General features: G+C 42.4%; 1 protein-coding gene across 1 annotated transcript; it reads left to right on the forward strand.

The window, feature by feature from the left end:
• The first annotated feature begins 1017 nt into the window (after positions 1-1017).
• Positions 1018-6854, forward strand: ifrd1 (interferon-related developmental regulator 1). The gene is made up of 12 exons (XM_079183463.1): positions 1018-1215; positions 2797-2901; positions 3071-3152; positions 3497-3621; positions 3859-4016; positions 4111-4161; positions 4291-4469; positions 4622-4730; positions 4936-5070; positions 5250-5378; positions 5867-5962; positions 6155-6854. The coding sequence occupies exons 1-12, from the start codon at positions 1185-1187 to the stop codon at positions 6239-6241; spliced, it is 1287 nt and encodes a 428-aa protein (XP_079039589.1). The 5' UTR covers positions 1018-1184; the 3' UTR covers positions 6242-6854.
• The last annotated feature ends 3254 nt before the right edge of the window (positions 6855-10108 follow it).

The following is a 10108-nucleotide window of genomic DNA, read 5'->3' on the forward strand; positions in this document are numbered from 1 at the left end:
CATACAATGACAGCATCAACTGCTCACAAAGCCCTGTCATCACAGTGTTAGTTGCATAAAGTAAATGAATACAATGACAGCATCACAGAGGAACATTATCACAGGAGGCTATGTGTCGCAGCAGAGAGCCCTGTGATGCAATAATGAATATGTTGCATAAGATGCAGATTGTATCACAGGAAGGTGTAGAGGATGTCCTCAAAGCCTTTACTTAAGTATAAGTAGCAATACCCAAATGTAAATAACATTTTAAAAGTAAAGGTGCTTTATTTTGCTATTGCACAAAGAATTTGACTTTGAATTTGTTTTGGAAAATCCAAGCAAAGCTGGACAAATAAAGTTAGGAATAGACAGGACTTTTATGGACACAAGTAGTGAACAAATAGGTGTTTGTATAAATATTATGGAAATAGATATAAAAAGAACCAATGACCAACATTAAAGTTAGAAATAAAACATCTATATGTGTTCTGTAAGATGTGCAATAGAAATAGCGGAAAGAAATACATACTGAATGAATATACATTATTCGTAAAGTATTAGTAAAGATGTCGAAATACTGTTTTTACAGCATGTACGATTTATATTGACATTGACAGATGATATGTACATATGAAAAAAACGTGTGCATTAAAAATCTGTAACAGCAGCAGTGGATATTTTTGTTTTAGTGTATGACTGATTTAAGTGTTCATCAGAGCGATGGCCTGCAAGAAGTAAAGTACAATCCTTTAATATTCAAACTGTTTTTTGTTCTTAAGTGTAGTTAAGTATCAAAAGCAGATACAGGTTTATAAATACTATGTCTAAACCCGATATGACCATAATCAGATACGCATCTCACGTAAATAACCAAATACGCTTTGTGTCTACGTTTCTGTGTCCTGCATCACGCGCGAACACACGCGACGCATGCTCCTGTTCCCGGATTGGTCGGAGATGCCGGGAAACCTCCTCGTGACATGTCAGCCGGTATAAATATTCGGAGCCGCCCTCTTCTTACGCAACCCTGGTTTATGAGGGAAAATGTATCGTCTCGGTCAACAGTTTATCTCCCAGATCGCCTTCAATTCCTTTTTATCCGCTGTGCCACGGGACTATTTTCATTTTACGAGACAATATAGTAAAAGCTGTTCGTGTATTGGGTGATTTTTGATCAAAAATACACGTTTTTCTGCACGAAAATGCCGAGGACCAAGAAGAAGAATAGCAGGGGTAAGTAAGCGAGCGGCCGCATTGCATTGGCCCTGCTCATTTGCTAAAGGTAGTTGTAGTTCTTTTCGTGTTTTCAGCCCATTGTGTGGAGTTGAACGTGTTTATAGTCAGGACTACAAACGTTGGAGGCTGGCCTACGTTAAAATACAAAGCTAACTTGCCATGGTAACACAAAGCATCGCTTTTACAAAAAGGTGCTATCATACGACAATATTCTTTATATTTATTGACTCACTAGTTCAATGATCGAAAACTATTAACGTTATATACTTGACACGAGCCCTTCATCATCGTACGCTACAAGCTAACGTCTGCTAGCGCTAGCTAATGTTAACTTCCCACTGACAAGGTAACGGTAATTTATATAGTACACATACTTATGTGACGACGGGACATCTTTTGCTGTGACTATTGCCTCGGTGGAATAATACATAATCTTTTTGTGGGTCTACAAATTGAAATATAGTTATACATGTTAGCTAAACGTTAGCTCGAACTCTGTAAAGTGAGGTCCTCTTGTCTAAAGATTGACCTCAAATAATCTTTAGCCGAATTTGTGACGTTAACTTAGCATTTTTAATGCCAGATAACCGCTAGCCTTGTTTGTTATTATCGTTTAGCGACACAAGGCGGACATTTTGGACTCCGGAGAGCGGGCTGGTTAAGAGGCGGCGCCCGGTTCCCAGAAATCAGCTGTTGTCTGGGGAGAGTCCACGTAAACACTCATAAATAGCCTCTGTTAGGCGGCTAAAATGGCATTTAAAAAACAGCCGACAGTGCTTCCTATGTGTCTGTCACGACTGGAGGTATCTGAGTACTTTCATTCATGGTCGTGACTACTTTAGGACTTGTTAGTACGGTGCTGCGCTTCACCAGCATGTCTTCCAGAGGTGAATCCAGGTCAGACTAGTAGACAGAGACGCTTGTTGCGTCTGGGTCTGGTTACAGCGCGCCACCACTTGTGGAAGCAATGTCTCACACATTCTGTATACGTTTAATGATGGTGTCTATTATCTAATGCAATGAAAGCTTTTTAGTTCTGAAAAACGATCAGACTGAAGAAGTTCACACACTTTCAGCTGTGAATTTTCACAACTCTCCCACTCATCTTCATCTCGTATTCTAAGGTGTGGACTTGTGAGGAAATAAAATAGCTTCCTTCTCGCCCTCCATGACACGTGGTTGTTTTGCTCTTGTGTGTCTGGACGGTACCGAAACTGTCTATTACCGTCTGTTCTGAACAGTAGCTTTGCTCCTGAGAGTATTTCCTGTAGCAGATTGTCAGAGACTTCAGCCATGTTGACCCATGAACATACTGTTTGTGTCTACACAGTCAACAGAAGTGTGGGTTGCCCTTTTACCTTGGCAACATGGTGCGTTCTCATACGAGATAATGAAAGTTCAGCAGGATAAGGCGTGCAAAGGACACGACTATAGATTAGACAACTGCAGTATTTGCCACAGTACCTGTGTGGTTACATAACAGGCTTAACCAGCTGCACTGTACGAACACACTTGATTTTTGATTAGGCTGTAAATATATTTCCTGTGCTTATGGCTGTCTCCTTCTTTTGTTTACAGGAGGGCAACATGGAAATGTGCATCCTTTCAGTGATGAGGATGCCTCCATTGAGACCCTCAGTCACTGCAGCAGCTTCAGTGACACCGCCAGTGTCGCGGATGAAGGTACGTTTGTGTGTGTATTGTATATTATCGGGCAACTTAATGAGTAAAACGGGACAGTTTTTTGTTTTTAGGACCTCCTGAAAAGTGCAATTCATCCAATGTTTTGTGACCAGTAACTCGTACAATACTGTGAAGCATATCAGGCGTCTACATCTTGTGGCATTTCCAGGTGGAGAGGCCAGTGAGGACGCAGCCCAGGAGGACTTCCAGTACAAGCTGAAGGGGTTCATAGACAGCACGGTGGATAAGAGGTAATAAAAAGTACTAACTGCTTCTCAACGGTCTACACACAGATGTTATCTATTCTCGGTACGCAGGCTGCAACATGGCTGTGCAGAGTGTGTGTTATGCACTTTTGTTAGTTCATTTCATATAGACTAACCTGTTGTATTTACTTAGACTAACCTATTAGAAACCTTTTGATTTTAATATTGCTCTACTTTCATTCAATCACTTTAACTCCAATCTAATGGCTAAAGCAGAGGGTGTTTAGCACATGCACTTAACGGTGCATCGTCGGTGTTTCTTCATACTGAAGGAGACGGATAACGATCTGCGTTATTGCAATAATGGATGTGTGCGTCCGTTTCCTCAGCGCTAAGACCAGACAAGGCGCACTGGATGGGCTTAAGACGGCAATGGCCACGCGGATCCTGTATGAGTTCATCTCGGACAGGAGGATGACCATCACAGACAGCATCGAACGCTGCCTCAAGAAAGGTACTAGAGAAGATCATTAAAGTGTTATTTCAACAGTCTGGTCCTGTTTTTATAATGGCACAGCAGATTGGTGTTTCAGTTGGTTTCTTTCTAATAGGAGTGGCTCTCGAAGTGGTGAAATCCTGAGTTTAAATGAGGACACGAGTCATGTTACGATAATAGGATTTTGTTCCAAATTTACCGGATGACATGGTGAAGTAGACGGGTAACGTTAGCGCACACCCTTCTCGCTGTCAGGCAAAGGAGAGGAGCAGCGAGCGGCGGCTTCTTTAGCCTGCCTGCTGTGTATCCAGCTGGGCTCGGGCATCGAGAGCGAGGAGGTGTTCAAGACCCTGAAACCCATCTTCAAATACATCCTGGCAGATGGATCGGCCAACATGCAAGCCAGACAGGCTGTGAGTACCTAATGTGTTTTTTCTGTTTTTCTTTTCTGAAATGTGTTTACACTGTGGAAAGTTAACGGAACCAATCTCTCTGTTCACCTGACAGGTTGCGACAAGTCTGGGCCTCTGTACTTTAGTTGCAGAAGATGACATTTTGGTAAGTTCTTGATCTCTTTTGGTATCTTTTCTGTGGTTTTACACCTCCTGTTTGTTTCATTGGCGATGTTATCAGCACTGGCAGCTGAACTCATGTTTCATTATGCTCTCCGCTGCTTCGTTTCTCTAGGACGTGCATGCCACCATGGAGTGCTTTGAGAACCTGTTCACCCGGTCCTATGCGAGGATGGACGGTACCTGTCCTCTGATCAATCCCCAGACGAGCCAGCTCCACACCAACGCCCTGCTGTCCTGGGCTCTGCTGCTCACCATCTGCACCGCCAACCAGCTCAAAGACGTCCTGCGCACGTAAGACCCACTCCTGTCGACGACGTTAACCAAGTCTCACAGTTGCGTTTGTGAGCTTAACCACACGTTATTCTATTTTATCGAAACCTAGACTCGGATTCGCCCTGAAAAATGTTTTTTTTAAATTTTGGAATGCATGTTTTGTTATGCAGACACCTGCCTAAACTGCCGAGATTGCTAGAAAGTGAGGACGTCAACATGAGAATTGCTGCAGGGGAGACGATTGCCCTGCTCTTTGAGTTGGCCAGAGACATGGACTCAGTAAGTTCTTAGTCATTCATGTAGTACAGTCCAGTATTGGGACTAAATAACTGTTGTTTGATGCAAAAGGGACTGTAGTTTGGTCTTTGTTGTCCTACATTTTCTCTTTATCCCGACATCTGTCTAGTGTGACACCTTTCTTTTTTATTCATTGGCCATGAATGCAGCATTTCATTCTCTGGCCCTTTTTTTTCTTTTTTTTTAGGAGTTTGAGTTTGACGACTGGGAGCAACTTTGTGACAAACTGAACGCGTTGGCCACGGACTGCAACAAGCACCGAGCCAAGACCGACAAGAGGAAGCAGCGGTCGGTGTTCAGAGACGTACTCAAGGCTGTTGAGGTGGGTGTTTGCTGCGTTTTAATTGACTTTTTAGATGCGTCTTCCTCCTCTTATCCTGGGTGCCTTAGATTGAACAAGCCAGAGATTCTGTGTCTTTAGTTGGGACAAAAGAAAGAGGACTTGTGAGGACTGCGGCTATCAATTTAAGCATTGTCTCACCTCCATCTATGTTGTTCTAGGAGGGTGACTTCCAGTCTGAGACCATTCGCTTCGGGACGGAGCGCATGACCATCGACAGCTGGGTCAGAAAGAGGACGTATGATGCCTTCAGAGAGTTTGTGGGCTCTGGGATGAACTACCACTTACAGGTATGCATTTTTTTTTTTTAAATAAGTGGGGTATGGCGTTAATATGAGTCAATTGAAATGCACGTTGAGTTGACATTTTAATTGCACTGCAGAATCCTGAGTGTGAGCGGGGTTGGATGCTATGTAACAGGAGCTCTTTTCTCCTGCCTTGACACAGCACTAAAAGACAATGAAGATCTGTGGGCCTGCCTGATGCAGGAAGACAACACTTACAACTTGATTTAGGATATTGTTGCGGATTGCAGAAGGAATAAAAAAAGCCATTACAAGTAGCTGGTTGGAAAGTAGTCTGCACTCTGGCCGGAAGCCAGTGCAACACTTCACAAGTGAAGATGAGATAATTTAACATTACAGAGCACGTAACAAAAATATGCTATCTCAAATTGGCAAACTAGTGTCTCACAGATTTTGTATCATGCTTGTATTGTGCGATGGCTGGTGGAAGTATTTTCTTTTAATGTTTTTTTTTTTCCTCCACTTCTCTTCAGGCAAATGAATTCATCAGAGACGTGTTTGAACTGGGACCGCCTATGTTGGTTGATTCCGCCACAATGAAGGCCATGAAAATCTCTCGCTTTGAAAGGGTACGTGCACACGCGCAGGTCATTTCAACTCTCACGCTGTAGTGTTAAAAACACAATCCCCTTTGTGTTTAAAAGTCTTGCATCTCACTTTTTGAAACCTTGTTATGTGGAAAGGTTCTCACATCAAACCAAATTAAAGCTTGTTTTTTTTTTTTCTACTTTTAAATGAATTTTTCCACCTCTCTGTTCCAGCATCTGCACAACTCTGCTGCGTTCAAGGCTCGGACCAAGGCCAGAAGCAAGTTCAGGGACAAGAGGGTGGATGTGGGAGAATTTTAATCTTTTTTTTTTTTTTTAGAAAAAAAAAAACATTATTCTTTTTCATTCTAATACCCTATTTATCAGGCTTTCCTGCTTTTTAGATGAATCGTCACAACTGTGTCCATGTGCTCTCCTCCCTTGAAGTCTATCTTTTGAGTATTAAACGCTCCCCCTCTGTAGACTTTGGTGGCTTTATCACAGACGCTCTGCTCCGTAGTGGACGCGGCTTTGTTTTTATAGCCTCCTTTAAAACCTACAGGAGGTGAGTGTTTGATAATCAAACAATAGATTGTTGCATAGAGTATAACTTTAATGTATCCACACATCAACGGTGGTGTTGTACATATAGTGTATATTTGTTTGCTGCTAATGTTTATATTCATAATGCGTTTTTGTTTTTTTGAACTTAAGTTATATGCTTGTCAGCATTTATCTTGCACCTTGTAGGTCTAGTTAGTTCATAGCGACGCATTCTGTGACCGATCTAACCCCTAAATGAATTTATTTTCTCTTTCACTACCTTGATAACTCATAGCAGGTTATTTCTGTAGAACCTCTGTGAATATTGTGATGTCTTTTGGGGTATATAAGTTAACGGGGATGGTGAAATAAATGACAAAACTGTAAGAAATGGATCCCTCATTTGTTTGCTTTTTTACACAAGATGTACTTAACTGACACGGTGATGCTGATTGACTAAGATTAGTTGTTCAAAAACATTAAAGGGATTCTCAAACAGCATTCTGCTTTGTTAAAAACACAACATGGCAATAGGGTTTGGGGAAGTGACATGAAAAAGGACTTCACTGGAAGAGAAGAAGTGAGTTTTGAGAACCAGAAGTCTGCTTCTCTTTGAAATCCTGGCAGATATATATATATATATATATATATATATATATATACACACACACACACACACACACACACACACACACACACACACACACGGAGGTCATTTGGGGCAGTACACATCTTCTTATTTATTGCTACTTCCACATATCGGAGGAACTTGCAGCCGAGGGTACAGTGGTATTATAGTGAGCCTGACTGAGCAGTACTCCCCACCTCCATCTTCATACATTGATATGAGGCTCTGTGATGGAACCTCATGGCTTATTGATACACGTCCACAGGTAATAATGGAGGTCCACCATGCATTGTTAACAGTATATTTTCTCACTGGGGTGCCACTTGAAAGCCTCTTTGATAGGGCCATGAAATAGTCCATAAATATGAGTATCTCATGACAAAGGTTAATGTCACAAAGCTACAAATGGTCCCATCAATAAGCTTGTCCCGTTACCCGGGAGTTGGGTGCACACACACACACACACACACAGGCATCCTGCAATCGATACTCTCGTTCAGACCTCAGACCTCAGGTGAAACATTGTTGCCTTCAGGAGGAAGCAGCAACATGGAGTTGATACGTTTTTCATGGCCTGTCTTTTGGCTTTCTCTGAGGACGGTTGTGTTTACTGAGGACTATAATGGGTCCATTAGCCTTTTAAAAACTCTCCATTACATTTTTAAAGAACCTTTTTTATTATCTTTAACTTTTATATTAGATTTAACCTTTAATTGTCATTTTTCTGTTTTTTGTTCTGTTGAACCATTAACTGTACCACACATTCAGACACAGTGATCAGCCTTGACTTCTATCCCTCCCTCTTCATCAAACCCCATGTCTGTGACTGACAGTTTTTATTCCACACATTCTTCCTCCCTGTCAAAAACTCCTGCCTACATTACCCACAGTGCAACTGGATGATTGCTAAAAAGGACCTGTAGAGGGGGACTGATAATTCTCTGTGGGTTCATCACTACTATGATCCCCCCTCATATACACATAATCATTTAATCCATTCTTAATCTGGACATATTGATTGCAGCAGCTTGAAATCCGATTCATCAGTGTTTACTGGAGAATTTAATACTTGTAATTAAAAACCATATAGGTTTCAGTGTTGATTTTCTGGTCTGAAAACCAAAATTCCTCCAGCATTCATGGCTTCTCTGTGGATAACCATTATCATTTGATTAGATCCTCTAACTTTGTGGGTAGAAAGGAATGTGCAGAATGCGAAATGGCCTATTGTAAAATATTCATATTTCATCACAGGCTGTTTGCAACGAAAAACCATCACTTGGTAATTAAGAGGGATGAATGAGGAGTGAGAGATGTGGCAAGGTTTCTTCCATTTAATCAATAATTAGTTTCAGTTGTGGTGTCGTTATGCGCTCGTTGCAATTTGCGAGGCTGAAAGCTCTCAGTGTTTCATCGACTTATTGGCTTAGCGGCGCCTTTCGTGGGGTTTTGTTGTGAGCAAGATGAGGGAAAAGTGGTGGAAAGTGCACTGTGCTTCAGGAGACTTGGAAGTAAAACACAATATGTCGTTGCAGTGGGTTTTTGAGTTCACCTGTGTGTGTGTGTGGAGGAGCAAAACAAAGTTCAGAGGGAGAAGCAAAATGCACTCGCAACCTCTCCTCCCGGTCTCCACCTCAGCTGATTGCTGCCACTGATTGTTTGATTGTATGACTGTGATTGAAATGAGCGTTTGTTTTCAGCCAACTGACCTCTCAGGGTGATGGATTTCTAACCTTTCATGTTGATTGTTGTGATGTAGCATTGTGTTTTTCACTCAGTGTCAGCAAAAGAAGGCCTGAAGACAAGATACTGAGCATGTGTGGCAGTCACACACTGGGCGGGCACATTTAATACACACACACACACACACACACACACACACACACACACACACACACACACACACACACACACCAGATGGATGCTTTTCAATAGGTTAACGTATTTGAGACACTAGTGTGCCACCCGCATATACATGTACCCCCCCCTCCCCCCGTCACCCTGCCTTCTCCAACATCTCCCTTTTTCCCCTGGAGCGAGGCGCGTACAGTAGCAATCACGATGAAAAATGGATGGAGAGATTAGTGGCGCTTTGTCACCGAAGTGAGTGTTGTGTGCTCTCCATCCCGACGCGCCGAGGGGCTTGTTGTTGTGACTGATAAAATGCCTGCTGCCTCTGATGACTTCAATTATGCTGCAAACATATATCAAGAGAATGATCCGTCCCGCTCTCTGTCGCCTCCTGGAGCGCTGATGTGCCACGCAACGAGCGCAATGCGCTGTGGAAAACCCTCAAGTGCTTTGATTTTAGACGATGAAAACGTGTTTGTTTTCTGTGTTTGTGCGACTGAGTTTTACTGCACAGGAGATGACGTAGCTCTCGAAGCATCTCTTGCCCCCTCTGGTTGCTCTCTGGGGAGAACATCATCCTGTATCAGATCTGCTGTGGAAGGATTATGTAGCTGTGAAGATGGAGAGGTAGCATGCACTCACGCAAACACACACACACACACTAATACACACTCAGAAGTCATCACCAGCAGCAGGAACATGATAACCCTAGAGACAACTACTCTATGTGTTTGTATTGACTGCTGTAGACGTGTTGTATCTTACCCGACCTTTGCGTTGATATATTTTGAGCCACAGCATTGACATAGAGACAGTGGATGGATGCTATTTAAGTCACCACAAGAATAAATGACTTGTTTTGTTCAGCGCTTATTTACACATTCTTACCAAAGAGGAGAGGAGAGTAAATAGAAAGTGAGAAATGTTAATGTGTCTACTTATGAAGTGAGACGTGAAGAAAATTGGCAGACTCCCAGGAGTAAGATATTAGCCGTTTTTTCCAAGTGCAGCATATTGAGCCATGAATCACTGTTCATGCACCACGTTCCTGTTTCTCAGCACCAATGTCTGTGCTGCAAACCATGTTTAATGCATGGCGACTCATGTTCTATACAGAGTCACACTCATGGCCCCGAGGCCTGACTTCTTCCACTTGAAAATCTGGT

This window comes from Pholis gunnellus, assembly GCF_910591455.1.
Source record: "Pholis gunnellus genome assembly, chromosome: 22".
Taxonomy (NCBI): domain Eukaryota; kingdom Metazoa; phylum Chordata; class Actinopteri; order Perciformes; family Pholidae; genus Pholis; species Pholis gunnellus.

What these genes read in the sequence shown, in the direction of transcription:
- ifrd1 (XM_079183463.1), top strand. Translation starts at nt 1,185, where the DNA reads ATGCCGAGGACCAAGAAGAAGAATAGCAGGG. An exon ending in CGCCAGTGTCGCGGATGAAG is followed by an intron (nt 2,902 to 3,070) that starts GTACGTTTGTGT and finishes TGGCATTTCCAG; the next exon opens with GTGGAGAGGCCAGTGAGGAC. An exon ending in GGATGAACTACCACTTACAG is followed by an intron (nt 5,379 to 5,866) that starts GTATGCATTTTT and finishes ACTTCTCTTCAG; the next exon opens with GCAAATGAATTCATCAGAGA.